General features: G+C 34.8%; 1 protein-coding gene across 1 annotated transcript; it reads left to right on the top strand.

The window, feature by feature from the left end:
- Nucleotides 1-5,314: 5,314 nt before the first annotated feature.
- LOC131644279 (U-box domain-containing protein 44-like) lies at nucleotides 5,315-10,156 on the top strand. Its single transcript, XM_058914736.1, has 4 exons — nucleotides 5,315-5,554; nucleotides 6,206-7,537; nucleotides 7,634-7,952; nucleotides 8,048-10,156. The coding sequence occupies exons 2-4, from the start codon at nucleotides 6,308-6,310 to the stop codon at nucleotides 9,538-9,540; spliced, it is 3,042 nt and encodes a 1,013-aa protein (XP_058770719.1). The 5' UTR covers nucleotides 5,315-5,554; nucleotides 6,206-6,307; the 3' UTR covers nucleotides 9,541-10,156.
- Nucleotides 10,157-15,897: the final 5,741 nt, after the last annotated feature.

Here is a 15,897-nt window from a genome sequence, read left to right as displayed (position 1 = left end):
TACTTTTTTTTTAATAAGATTGACACCCATAGTGGAATCCATAAAACTAACAAGAGCCTCAAGTTTAATCCGCGTTGTTGGTGGCAAAAGCGAGAAAAAAAATACTATCAGTGTTTTGTACAATCTTACAATGAAGACGGCCTCAAGTCCAATCAACACGACTCTTTGTAGAGTGGTATCTCCTTAGGGAGGCAGCGTCCCTTTCCAATCAGGGTAGAAACCATTGTTGCTTTATCAGGCTACCCAGTTTGATGCTGCACCCAACAAAATTAAACGGCGTATTAATCAGACGGGTTTGGGCGATGAACTCATTGACCTTCATCATCAAGTTAAGAGCTGCGCCCGTAAATGGTTTACTAGATTCTTGAGGAACAATTGACTCTAAGTAAATTCAATTAAATTATCATTCATTATTTGAAATAAATATTATAATTTTTTGATGTGATCAAAACACGATATCGTCGAGGTGGAAGACCCAATATTTGGAAGACCCATAGAAGTGGGAAATCATGAAATGGGAAATCATGAAAGTGGGAAACATCAAACAATTGAAAAATGCATTGAAAACATCAAACAATTGTTTTATATAATAAATAATTAAATAATTAAATAATTACCTTTATTGTAAAGATAACTTATTTGATGAGTTGGAAGACCCATAGAAGTGGGAAATCATGAAATGGGTATGGCAGGAGAAGACGAAGCTTCTCCCTTCAGTATGTACATCAGATAAGTCGCTCGTTGTTTTGCCTTCCCCTAGCTCCCTATGCTGATCTCAGAGATTGTAGATCTTTTTGTTAAAATTGATTAAAAATATACATGTTGATATTTTTTATGGTGGATATGATTGTCTATAAAGACAATGAAAGTTAATGTATTATTTTCAATAAAGGTGGAGATTGTTGGGTTTGATTGAAAATATATATGTTGAAGAAGTCTCACATCGCTTAGTTTTGTGAAGGAAGAGAGAATCCAATGTTATATAAAGGATTCAAGTTTTTCGTTACAAGATGCACCAGTCAATAGCGCTTTAAGCTTGTATTTGACTTTTTTTATTCTCTTATGCTCTTGTATTAGAGTGTTGTGAGATGTAGTTAAATATTTATTTTGGAGGGTGTGGATGTACTGGGGGCCTAGGATATTTGAGGGTATATTATGTGTTGTAACAATTTTCACATAGTGTTATTTTTTGGTTGTCTATTGACAACGGCCGTGGTTTTTTCTTCGATTTTGGAGTTTTTACGTTAATCTCTTGTGTTGTTATTGTGTTCCTCTTTTTTCTCTATGTTTGGTATCAGAGATTTTGGTTCTATCCGAGGATATGAGTTCTTAGTATGCTCTGTGGTTGCAACTTTGGCTGATCTTCCACATCAGAAAAGAAGGTAGTGTTGTGAAAGAGTTGTTGAGATGCAATCAGAAGTTATGTTGTGCAGTTTGGATTAGAGAAAATTGATGGAAGAATTGTTTTTGACTTGTGGAAAGTTCAAGTCAAAGATGTGTTGCTACAATCAAGATTACACGAGGTGCAAGATTATCTCGGTGGTTGAAGAACTTCTTGCCAACAAGAAAGTAGCACCATAAAGTTTCAACTTGGTTTTCGGCATGTGATTATTCTTGGAGTGGTTTAGCTTCAAGTGAAATTTATTCTTCATGATAAAGTATATTATTGTCGGAGATGACAATGTGAAGTTCTCTGAGTGGTTTAGCTTCAAGTGAAATATATTTTTCATGAGAGAGTATGATAGTTTTTAAAACTATGATTGTCGGTGAAGACAATGTGAAAATTCTTGGAGTGGTATAGCTTCAAGTGACTATACTCTTTATGGTGGAGAATGATTGTCGGTTAAGAAAACGAAAGTTGTATTATTTTTAATCAAGGTGGAGATTGTTAAGATTGATTAAAAATATACATGTTGATACTCTTTATGGTGGAGTATGATTTTCTGTAAAGACAATGAAAGTTAATGTATTATTTTCAATCAATGTGGAGATTGTTGGGTTTGGTTGAAAATATATATGTTGAAGAAGTCCCACAACGCTTAGTTTTGTGAAGAAAGAGGGAGTCCCAAGTTATATAAAGGATTCAAGTTCTACGTTACAAGATGCATCAGTCAAAAGCACTTTAAGCTTGTGTTTGACTTTTTTTATTCTCTTATACTCTTGTATTAGAGTGTTGTGAGATGTAGTTAAATATTTATTTTGGAGGGTGTGGGTGTACTGGGGGCCTGAGATATTTGAGGGTATATTATGTGTTGTAACAATTTTCACATAGTGTTATTCTCTAGTTGTCTTTGACAACGGCCGTGGTTTTTTCTCCGATTTTGGAGTTTCCATGTTAATCTATTGTGTTGTTATTGTGTTCCTATTTTTTCTCTATGTTTGTTATTTTCCCAACACTTTCAAGGACGAGTCAGAGGCCCGTATTTATAATAAGTCCTTTACGCTTCTTAATGGTCGCAAACTAATTGACAACGAGGTTAGGTGATGGATAGAGTCCCAATCATGCTCAAGTACTCATGGTCATAATTTTTTATCGACTAATAATGAGGCTGAGATGATAAGAATGGGACAACGGGCTCTTGAGCTCTCCACTAGGCCAATCAATTCCCTAGGTGGAACAAGATATCTTTGGAATGATGTAACTTAGTTAGGCCCAAATTCTATAAATCTATTATAATTAATGGTAGTGAGTTACCACCCTTTAGAAGAATTTAGATACTGAGTAATTGGTTTATGCTATTGTTATAAATAGGTGATTGGTGAATGTAATTATCATCAAGAAAAATTATCATCAACATCAAAAGCATGTTCATATCAAATGGTGTTTTCATTGAGAGAAACAAAGAGAGATTACGCTAAAAGATAGTAACAAATCTAAAACTAATTTTTCCATTCATTTTCCTTGATGATAATTACATTCACCAATCACCTATTTATAACATTAGCATAAACCAATTACTCACTATCTAGATTCTTCTAAAGGTTAATGACTCACTACCATTAATTATATTAGATTTGTAGAATTTGGGCCTAACTCGTTACAAATGACGTCTGTTTTTAGTGAGGCGCGTAAGATATTAAATTCCTACCGAGATGTAGGTTCACCCTCTAACAGAGAGGTTTACACGATGAACTCACCAAGAGACTATGCATTCGTTTTAATATGTGTGAGTTTCCACTTCATGAATGTATATTTTAATGGGTTTTAGGATTCCTTTCAATGAGTTTATGACCAGGGGCATGAATCACTTGGGAATCACCCCCTCGTTGTTTCACCCTGTGAGTTAGGCCTATGTTAAGGTATTGTAGTATATGTGTGACTACAAGAACCAGGCCCGGCCCTGTGGCTGTGCAACATGTGCCACAGCACAAGGCCTCACATTTTCTAGGGCCTCTAAAAATTGTGAACTAATAGTAATGTAATACTATAATCTACTCTACTTATTACTGGCTGTTGTTGCTACGGGAAAGGAAAACGTGTATGTGCATAGTTGTACTTGTATGTTAAAAGCTTGATTTACACTATTATAATACTACAACTTTAATACTTTATCTCCAATGTTTACCAATATTAATAATTTTTATATTCACATAGCTCACAATTATAGTAGTTTAGGTAAAAAAAATTGTTAGGTTCTTTCATTTATTTCTCATTTTATTTAATATGAATAAAAAAATAAAAATGAAAATTTAATATAATATAAAATTTGATTTCATTTTGGATAACATAGGAAAAGAAGACATTATAGAATATAAGCTTAAATTCAAAGATAATTAAAAAACATGGGTGAACAATTTGTCTTTTCTAGACACAAACTCTTTTTTTTACAGGCACATGTATAAAATGAAGATCACCAAATTCTTTAATTAAATTATAAAATGAAAAAAAAAACACGTAAATTTCAATTTATAAGAATAATGTATATGATGATTTTTTTTTTAAAAAATAGTCTATTTATTATTAGTTCAATTTAAAAATTCGTACGGGGCCTCCGAAATGATCGGGCCGGCCCTGACAAGAACAATATTCCCACACTGAAGTTCTTCTTCAATCTCTTTAACATACATCACACCTCATCTAAGGCTCAGTGAGATAAGGATTTCTTTTCTTCAGGCAGGGGAAGAAGATGTTTAAAGTTTTTCATGATATTCTTTAATAATTTCAAGGATATGAGTTATCTGGTTACCACCTCCTTAGTTTCCATGGTCGTAAAAGTTTATGTGTTATACCCGAGGGTCATGTGGATCATAAATACTCTCTCCTAAGTGCACCCCCGAGATATTTCAACAACTTTGTAGTGAGAAGACAAATTTCTAAAGTATTGGAGAGACACTCATTTTTTTTATTGGACACAAACACTTATATCTACAGGTCTTGTGATCTGTCTCCAAAGGAGGAGGTTTTAAATCACTTTCTAGGATGATCTTCACTTTATGGGTGACCAGTTTGGTCCTTCTGATGGCAAAGCTTTAAAAAGAAAGAAGTGACACATAGAAACCCGATTGTTGCTAAAGACGACCAAGTTTAAGAGCAAAATAGTTTGCGAGAAATTTGTATGTGTCTGTGTCCAATCTTTTCATTGTTTTCTTGTTTTCTTAAATGAAACATTTACTTTTTCCGTCTTTTATCTTCACCTTTGTTCAATGTCATTTATTGCATTTAATCTTCTTGTCATTTATCAAATTAAAGACCGTCTTCATTTAAAGTTTGTCTTTACGCTGTCCTCGTACGAATGACTGCATTCAATTTACGTGCACCTATTTTTATACAATTTATTTACACAAATTGCATTGCAGATTTTTCAAGTTAATCTCATTATGTTCATTAAACTCGTGAATGATTATCAAAAACACTGGTAATCAGTTACATGCCCAAAAATTTTGTTTTTCAACTATTTTGATAATGTGTCTTGTGTCCCACTCAACTTGTAACTTTTATATATACCCAAGATATATCAATAATAAATATTAATGTCAATTCTCACCCTTAATTACCTCCCTCTCTAATTCTCATATCCTGCACACTCAAATTCTTTATTATTTATCAAAGAGTGATTCTAGTTTCTAGTATTATAAGATATAAGTCCAAAAATGTGTGTCTCATATTCATCTCACATGTTCCATATAAAGACATTTTCAAAGATATTTATAGTTTTGGAGAAATTTTTAGGATGCAGCGAGCAAGTCCATACTGATATCTTTGAATGTTATATTAAATCATTAAAAAGTCCAAGAGTCCGCGTTTCCTGGACCCATAAAATTTGAGAGAAAAGGAAAATGTGTGACACTGATTAGTCTGAACCTTATTCAAACCGTGTAAAACCCCTCCTTACAAATTGAAAAACTGGTATAACATTAAATAATTGAAACCGATCGATACTCAACAAAATCAACTATAGTCTATTGTTCAACTCTCAAATTAAACACAAACAAATATCAGAAAATGCTACTTACTTTCCAAGTCTCTTCCTAAGTCTTCTCTTCCCATATTACACTCACAATCACCTCTTCTTCTCTATTCTACATTCTCTCCCCGGTTTAGAACTTCTGTAAGGTAATTCTATTACTCTCTTCTTCCAATTATTATCCTCACAACATGCTAAATTATAGTTACAGTAGCTTAGATACAGTTTCAGTTTGATTTTATATAGGATTCTTAGCTACTCTTAAATGGCATGTTGTTAAGCAGAACACTTTTATGCTAAAAATGTTTTTAGCCCGTCTCAAATTTTTGGAGTCGTGTGTAGATTAATTGCAGTTTAATCGTGAACAAATAAATAAATGTCCTATTTAACAACAATTTAACTATAACAAACATTTTTTTACACCCTATTTAGCTATAGTTAAATTTTGGGTCCTAAGCACTAGCCTGCCTTATACGCCTTTAAAGACGGTCCTGGTTTTTAGAGGCTTTGTGTAAGTTAGCCGATTAAGCGTGACAAATTAAATATGAGTCCTATTTTATTATGGTTTAACCGTGACAAATATTTTATTCAACTTTTTTAGCCACAATTTAAATGTGTCATATTGTGGACCTTGTCTTGCACTCCCTCAAAGACGGTGTTTACAAAATGAAGTATAGAATTTTCAATTTCTAATAGACTATTGAGTAAAATTATATATGGAAAATTGTTTCCCTCCTAGTATTATGAATTAAATCTTTTCACTATAAATGGCTTATTTTAGAATTAATGGACTGGTGCAGAATATTTTTATGCTCTACAAGAGAATAGATTTATAGGGATTTGATTTCAAAGAAGAAGAGATACAAATACAAGTGAAGGTGCAGTGGACAAATTTTTATACCATGGTAGGATTGGAACTCATACCAATAGGTACAATTTTAACTGTTGTAACAAACCAAGTATTGCGAACAGCTCATGCTGCAGCTGATGTTCTTATTGGCAAAGAGAGTTTCAAAGCACTTTCGAAATATCTATTCGATATCGAGCCAGTACTAAAGGAGTTACAGCGTCAAGAACTGAACGATTCTCAACCTGCAAGATTTGCTCTAGAGTCCCTAGAAGCAGATGTTAAAAGAGCTAATACTTTGGTCGAGAAATACAAGAATCGCGGACGATTCTACTTACTAGTTAAGTGTCGTTCGATAGTCGAGGGAGTTGAGCAAGTTACAAGGGATATTGGAAGGTCTTTAGCTGCACTGTCGATTGCGAATACTGAAGTGCTGTCGAGGATTTCTGATCAGGTTGATAAGCTGCAAGATGAGATGCAAAGAGTTGAATTCGAGGCTTCGCAATCTCAGCTTGAGATTGTTGATAAGTTGAACCAAGGTTTAAGAGACCAGAAACAAGATCAGGCTTTCGCGAATGATATACTTGAGGAGATTGCAATGGCGGTTGGAGTTCCCATGGAACCGTCCGAGATAGGCAAAGAGTTGGCCAGCTTTAGGAAGGAAAAAGAAGAGGCTGCTAATAGGAAAGAAAAGGCCGAATTCGTTTTCTTGGAGCAGATCATTAAGTTGCTCTCTAGAGCGGATGCGGCTAGAGACTACAAAGAAGTTAAGATTCAATACATTGAAAGGGTTCGAGTGATAGAAAGATATGATTCGAGGGAAAAATATATTCTACCGCTTAATTCGTTCCTTTGCTGTATAACGGGAGCGGTTATGGTTGATCCTGTTAGCCTTAACACAGGTACAACATGTGAGAGATCGGCGATTGAAGGTTGGTTTTACGATGGAAATAGAACGGATCCGAAAACAAAAGAGGTTCTTGATGATACTAGCTTGAAGTCTAATATTCCGATAAGACAATCAATCGAAGAATGGAGAGAGCTTAATTATTGTCTTCTGATAAGGTCTATCAGGGAAAATTTGTTATCGAATTCTAATCTGCAAGAGTCCTTGAGCCAAATGCAGGCTCTAATAGCTGAGAATTCTATTAACAAGGATTGGATTTCTATCGGAGAACTTACGGATAACGTTATCTCGATCCTCGGAAACTCTAATGACAGAGAAGTGAAGATGAAGATTTTGATCACTTTGAAGGATGCTGTAGAGGGGCATGCAAGAAACAAGGTAAACATGCTTTTTTTTTCTTTTCTTTCTCGCAATACTATTAGATTATGTCAAACGCGCAATCGTGAAGACTAATATAAATTCAAAATGTTTTAGGAGAAATTGGCTGAATCACAAGGATGGGATCATATCATTGCGTGCTTAGAAAGCGACTCTAACAATTCAAAGGCAGCAATTGATTTGTTATATGAGTTGCTTCAAGACCGATCTGGTTGGAATCAATGTTTTTGCAAAAAGCTTTCTGAGAACGACACAGCAGTTCCTTTCCTTGTAACTCTTGTAAAGGACCCTGGAAATGATTCAGCCGAGGTTGCGCAGAAGATTTTAAAGGAGCTTTTTGAAATAAATGAAAACAGCATTATCACTGCTGCTAATTGTGGCTGGCATAAGCCACTAGTCGATCGTATGATTCGAGGTAAGAAGGTGGAATGTTTTCTAGTTGCAGACTTGCAGTATGTTTATTGTGATGAGATGAATGCTAACTATAGTTCTTTTTTGTTCTATTTGCAGGACCGGATTCAAGAATGTCGATGGCGAAAGCCATAGTTAATTTGGAGTTGGATGATTTAAACTTGATACAACTTGGCAAGGAAGGAGTTATAACTCCTTTGATAGAAATGCTGTCTGGAAGTATCGAATCGAAAGACCTGTCGTTATCGGCTCTTGTTAAATTAGCTGGATCTCATGCCAACAAGGGAATTATAGCTTCCTCTGGAGGTGTTCCTCTCATTCTAGATTTATTGTTCTCGCCTCGGACACGGGCTTTCATTACCATTAAATGTTCCGAAATTCTTGAGAAACTTTCTTCTTCCGATGATGGAATCGATTTCTTTGTTGATGGAGAAGGGAAACAGCTTGAGTTAGATTCCATCATCACCAATTTGCTACATTTGCAGCAAAGTTCGAATTCAGGCCACAACCTCCGTAAGCCTACGTTACGTGCTCTTCTTGGCATTTGCAAATTCGAGACTGGTTTTGTGAAGAAAGCAATTCTTGCAGCCAATGGTGTATCTCTAATTCTTCCACTTCTTGATGATTCCAACTCAGAAATCCGAGAGACTGCGATCAACCTGCTCTTTCTTTTCTCTCAGCATGAACCAGAAGGAGTAGTTGAATACCTCTTCAAGCCTAGAAGACTAGAAGCTTTGATTGGATTTCTCGAGAACGATGACAATGATAACGTACAAATGGCTGCAGCCGGTTTACTAGCCAACCTACCGAAATCAGAACGAGAACTAACCTCAAAGTTGATTGAAATGGGAGGACTTGATGCAATCATAAGCATTTTAAAAACCGGAAAAATGGAAGCAAAAGAACACGCTCTCAGCGCGCTCTTCAGGTTCACGGATCCTACAAACATCGAGTCACAGCGCGATTTAGTTAAACGCGGAATATATCCTTTGCTTGTAAACTTTCTCAATACCGGCTCAATCACTGCAAAGGCAATAGCAGCAGCTTTCATCGGCGATCTTTCTATGAGCACACCAAAGCTAACAGATGTTTCAAAACCAACTGGCTGCTGGTTTTGCAGACCATCGCGCATTCCTCTATGCGCAGCACACGATAGCGTATGCAGCACGACAACCACCTTCTGTCTATTGGAAGCCGATGCTTTACCTGGTTTGATAAAGCTGTTACAAGGAGAGGTTCATGCAACTGCTTTTGAAGCAATACAAACACTTTCTACATTGGTTTTGGAGGAGTTTCCACATCGAGGTGCTCGTTTGTTGCATGAGTCAAATGCAATGAGGCCTTTGTTGGAGATTTTGAATTGGGGTAGTGAGTCACTTAAGGCAGAAGCTTTAGGACTTTTGGAGAAGGTTTTTGTGTCAAAGGAAATGGTGGAATACTATGGAATGACGGCGAGATCGCGGCTAGTTTGCTTGACTGGAAATAATATATATGGGGATGGTCACCTTAGAAGGAAAGCTGCTAAGGTATTGTCATTGCTTGAACGTTATTCTAAGTCTTCATCATCTGCTATTTCTGGAGTTTTGGAGTGAAACTCTAAAGAGGAACAAATTAGTAGTTGGTTACACTAATTAGTTATTCTTCTCATTGATTAAACAAGTCTTATATACTCTTTGATGTAATGAGTTTTCATTTTACTTTTTTCCACTTTTCTTTTATAAGTAATGTCCATCAAGAATATTTATACAAACATGCTTCAAGTCGTCCCCGCCCCGCCTGTTGTCATGCCTAACCTTCACAGCTAAAAAAACATCAACGCATATAGACTCGATCACAACGAAACTGTAACAGTTCCAAGTATCCCTCCATAATTTTCTCTGATTTCATTTTCTAAAACTATTTCTTCTTGAGATAGATCTCTACTCCAATTAAATCTCCATTGTCTTACCTCCCCCTCATTCAATATCAGATCCTTTATCAAGATGTTTTTCTTTTCACAAATATTGAAAAAAGTCTCGATATATATCCTTTGAAAATCTTACATCACACCAAGGATCAACCAAAGAAGAGATTCCCCCCCATTTCATATTTTTCTTTTAAGTTTCATTGTCATCCAATTTGGTTCAAATCCACAAACTCCATTCTCTATGTTTTGTATATCTTTCCACCAAATTGAACAATTACTCCCTTCCCCAATTATCCTACTACCATTCATCTTTTCTTATTTGCTTGCTAAAAGTTTATACCATGTACTATTTTTATATGAAAGTATTATGCAATTTCCTTTACCTAATAGTGCTAAATTAAACGCTTTCAAGTTCTTAATACCCAATCCCTCTTCACTTTTGTTTCGACTCACTCTATTCCATTTTACCCAATTAATTTTCCTAGAATCCTCACTCCCACCCACAAGAATTTTTTGAAGATAGATTCAAGTTTGAGAATCATACATGATGGTGCTTTAAAGAAAGAAAGAAAGAAAGGAAGAAGAATAGTAATGCATACAAGACTGAATTCAAAAGGACTATTTGCCCACCAATGGATAAGTGTTTATTGTTCCATCAAAAAAGTCTTCGTCTAACCGTATCCAAAATTGGTTTCCACATTCCTACTACTCTCCGAAGATTACTCCCGATCAATAGGCCCAAATAATCAAATGGAAGACTCTTGACTTTACAATTGAGGACTAATGCGGCCTCCTCTTACCAAATTTGATGCGCATTAACTCCAATTAGTCGACTTTTATGGAAATTTATCTTCAAACACGAGGTCAATTCAAATACCTGTAATATTGCCTTAATTGCCTATACATTTTTCCATTTCTTTTTACCCACTATCAGTATCATCGGCATATTGAAGATGTAATATCTGCACTCCATCTCCATCGACTTGAAATCCTTCAAAGTAATTCAACTAAATCGATTTTAGCATGATTAAGTTTAGTTCCTATGTTGCTATTAAGAAGAGAAACGATGATAGAGGGTCTCGTTGTCTCAAACGCCTTTCGACACCGAACTCCATAGTAGGACTACCATTTACGAGGACTGGGATCTGGGTTGAAAGCAAACATTCTGATATCCATTTGCGCCATTTCACATGAAATCCCATCTTCTCCATAACAAAGTCAAGATACTTACAATCCACCAAGTCATAAGCTTTTTTTGAAGTCTACTTTGAGCATCAAAGCCTATATTTTCTTCCTTTTCACCTAATATACCAGCTCAATTACAATTAGAATAATATTCGTGTTGAGAAATTGGTGCCAAGAATTAAGTAACACTGTGAGAAATAGAGAGTTTCTTGATCAACCAAGAAATGTTTAATTCACGAAGAGAGAGAAGAAAGAGAAACAGAGTTGGTTAAAACGGTTATTCACTTTCTCATTGATTGTTAAATGATTACAAGTGAAAATAACAATTAATCTCTCTCCTAACAAGTGAGAGAGTAGCATATTTATAAATTACTAGCATATGTATATCACGTATGTTGATAACACTCATACATGACATACATAGTTATTACATATCTCAATACATAAATAAACATTGACCATTGCATGCTCGAATAGACTTCGACTACAACATGCACATCTTTGACTACTGCATGCTTGAACAGACTTCGACTATAACATTCACATTCTACCCAGTCGAATCATGAAGCTAACCCTGTCGAGACTTGAGTTCGATCCAATTCTACAAATATCCACCTTGGAACAAACTTCCAAACATAAAGGGAACAAACTAGCTATCATCATGCAATGTTATCAACGGCATATAATGGAAGAACTTGCAGCTTGACAATGACTTAGTGATCATATCAGCAGCATTATGACCAGTCAAAACCTTCATCACTTTGACTTCTCCCCTTTCGATTTTCTCCCTGGAAAAATGAAATGTGCTTGGTTCTCTCATGATAGGCTGAATTCTTGGACAGATGTATGGCACTTTAACTATAATATTTAACAGTGATTGCTTGACCTTGAAGTTTTAGTTCTATAGTAAAACCTTCAAGCCACAGTGTTTCTTTTACATCTTTAGTGAGGGATTCTACTTCTGTGATTGATAAGGCTACAACCTTTTGAAATGTCGCTTTCCAACTAACTGTTGTACCAAACATAGTGAAAACATATCCAAAAAGAGATTTTATGGTATCCATACATTCTGCATAGTCTGAGCCAACAAATTATTCGACTTCAACTTGATTACCATTGAATTTGGCTCCACCATAAACTAGGACTCTGCTCAAAGACCCTTTTATGTATATTTAGATTTTTTTAAGGCTTGTCAGTGCGTCTTTCTGGGGTTGTCCATGTACCTACTTACAAGGCTCAATGCATACGCTATGTTTGGCCTGGTATAAAACATAACATACATCAAAGAACCTACTATGTTAGCATATGGTATGCTATTCATATAAACTCTTTTGACTTCAGTACTAGGACTTTGAGTTATACTTAGCTTAAATTGCTGAGCTGTTAGCATTATAATAGATTTTAAGTTCGAGATATCAAACCTGTCAAGAATCTTCCTTAGATATGACTTTGATATATGCATAATTTTTACTGCTTTCTATCTCTCTTGATGGCGATATCTAAAATCTTGGTTGCATCTCCAAAGTCCTTCATTTTGAATTACTGGTTAAGTTCAACCGCTACCCTTATTACTTCTTCGACGAGGTAGCTTGCTATAAGGATGTCATCCACATAGAGAAATAACATGACCAGTGAGTTTTAAGGTGAGAACTTGAAATAAACACAATGATTGAAGTTGTTCTTTGTGAAATCTATGTGTGCCATGAACTTGTCAAATCCCTTGTTCAATTTCCTATGAGATTGTTTCAGTCTATATAATGATATATTTAGCTTGCACACATAATTCTCCTTACCTTTTTCTTCATACCCTTCAGGTTTCTTCATCATAATTATTTCGTCTAGATCACCATATACAAAAGGAGTTTTAATATCCACCTGCTTCAGTTCTAGGTCGAACCTAGCCACCATAGCAAGAAGCATTCTAATAAATACGTGTTTCACAACAAGAGAGAATACATCAATGAAATCCACTCCTTTCCTCTGAGTGAAGCCCCTTCCAACCAGTTTTGCCTTGAATCTCTTCGACATAATGCATTCGACTCCCTTCTTTGCTTTGAAAATCCATTTACAGCTGACTAATATGGCTTTTGCAGATTTTCAATCAACTTACATGTATTATTATCATGAAGAAACTTTGGCACTCTCATCTGCACCCTAGAATAAAAACTTTCTCTAGAGGCTCGCGAATAATATTCTGCCAACTAAAACGAACCTTAAAAAAAAAGGTATCAGGTTAGACCCTTCTTGTTCCCTTTACCATTCTTCACCTGAGACTGCCCAACACTTGTTTATGCAGTTCGAATTCACTAGGCCAACATGTTTCTCTTTCCCTCTGGGTTTTCGACTCCCTCTCACCACTAATTTAAATGGATGGCTGCTGAGTTGCTTAAGGGATGCGGATTCTATGAGCTCCTAATTGAAGTTTACCATTCTTTGGAAAATTTGGAACGCGAGAGGAATCTCTGTCACTTCCATCAAAAGATTTTTGATCCTTAAGCATTGGCAAAAGAGGCTTTGAATAGGGTCGCGGAGTTTAACAAGAAGAGCCCAATGCCGAAGAAGGAATGAGGTGCCAATTGCAAGAGATTTGTGTGTACTTCAAGTGGATGCAAGTTGTTTTGATGAAGGATTTCTGAATTTTGGCTGTGTAATCAAAGACCGTGACGTAAAGATTGTCTTTGCTTCAAGTCGAAAGAACTCATTACAGTTGATCCGACAATAACGAAGATCTTAGTCATTAGATGAAGCTTATAGTTAGCGAAGGAGCTCAATGTGGAAATAATTCTTCTCCAATCTGACTTCAGAGAGATTCTAATACTTTATGTTTGGAAATTTTGGTTTAAGTATATTTATAATTCTTCTAAATATACAAAATTTCCTAGTTAGTTACTCAAACAATTTTCTTCGAATATTGATCTTCCTAAAGATTTTTTATCCACACTAATTGTCATTTTAGTTAACTGTCACTAATCGATTGTTATTTTTTTAGGGTTGCTATTTTGACACCCTAAATCATACACTAGTAGTTACACTGTATAAAATACACCATCTGAATGTGTTGGTTTGAGTCAGAAAAAATATAAAATAATTATTAAACACTATGAAGAAACAAATACATACATAACTACGGTGTAAAATGTAACAATGAGTGTAAAAATAACATTCCTCTTATTTTTTTTTACTTACTTTGAGATAGGGATGTCAATTGCATCTGTTAATGGGGATCCCTGTGGGGAATATCTGTGCGGAGATCCGAAGTTGGGGATTTTTTTCCCCGTGGGGATGGGGATGGAGGGAAAAGTTCCCCCGATAACACTTTGGGGCGGGGATTGGAAAAGTATCCTCCGTCCCCGTGGATTCCCCGACTCCGACGATATATTTTAATTTATATATTTTATATATTATATAATTATATAATTTTACATGAAAAATATCAATGTATTAGAAAATGAAGAGTCATTAGAAGTTATAGATTTGTCACACATAATCAACCACTTGCGTTGGACGACATCGGTATTGTTGTAGTAAATTAGTGGAAGCACGATAGCAAGTTATGTTACTATTTATTTATTTATTTTTACATAAAAATATTAACAACATCAAGTTCTTTTGCTTTTTTTTATTTATTATTGATGCAAGATGTATTTTTATTTTTTTTATAAAATAAAGATGCAAATATATGCGTTTTAAAAAATACGGAAAAAATAACAAAATACTAGTGTCATATTTTTGATCAAAAAGTGTAGAAATTTTCTTAAGATTCGATCTCCATGGATATCCGTGGGGATCTGTGGGGATGGGGATGGGGGGAAATATTCCCCCGTGACGGGGATTGGAGATGGGGATGGGGACTAAATTTGGGGGCGGGGCGGGGAGCGGAGAAACATCCTCCGAACAATATCTACCCCGTTGACATCCCTACTTAGAGATGACATGGAAATACTACATAATTCTTTTATTTAAAAATTAGCTTCAAATTTAATTACTTAATTCACTTTCTTCAATAAACTCATAATTCAATCACTAAAAAATTGGATACCGATTTACTTTATATATATATATATATATATATATATATATATATATATATATATATATATATATATATATATATATATATATATATATATATATATATATAAGGATACTGGTTTACTTTAATTAACACCAATACTTTGGTCTCTATAATTTTCTGTGATAATACTTTTCTGAAACATTTTGCTAAACAGTTGGTGTGAAAATATTTGCAGTTCTCAAAACGCAATGAAAAAATGAAAAGAAAAATGATGTGAACATAGACGCATTCAAAGACATAAATAACTTATTGTCCTATTCAGTAACGTTGGATCTACACTAAGACTTAAATTATTTGTTCTTAATTTGATGGAGCCATATTGATGATCATCAGAGTTGGAGTAAATTGATTGATACGGATGTGTTGGTTAATGAGTCCATTAATTAATTGCTTAATAACGTAGAATAGTTCAGCCAGCGAGTCTAGGTATGCTCCATTTAGGATAAATTCCTTTTATTCCTTTTATGTTTCTTGATGTAAGACATGTGGCAAATAAGAAATTAATGGTTGAGATTTAAAATTAATTACTTTTTATTTATTTAATAAATACAATGAGAGAGACAATCACTTTCTCTATATTCACGTTCCTATTTCCAATCTCTGCAACATTTTTCTTCTTCTCATTATTTTTCCTTCTTTTTCATGTCATCTCCTCCGTAAAAATTCATAAATTATCGTAATTATATTATCGTAATTCTATTATCACAATTTATATATTGTTGTAAATTTGCAGTCAAAATTCATATGTTGCCGTAATGTTGGCCATAGTTATTATCTGAAACT

Source organism: Vicia villosa, linkage group LG1 (genome assembly GCF_029867415.1).
Source record: "Vicia villosa cultivar HV-30 ecotype Madison, WI linkage group LG1, Vvil1.0, whole genome shotgun sequence".
Taxonomy (NCBI): domain Eukaryota; kingdom Viridiplantae; phylum Streptophyta; class Magnoliopsida; order Fabales; family Fabaceae; genus Vicia; species Vicia villosa.
The sequence above is the reverse complement of the archived record's forward strand: the minus strand, read 5'-3'. Positions and strand labels throughout refer to the sequence as shown.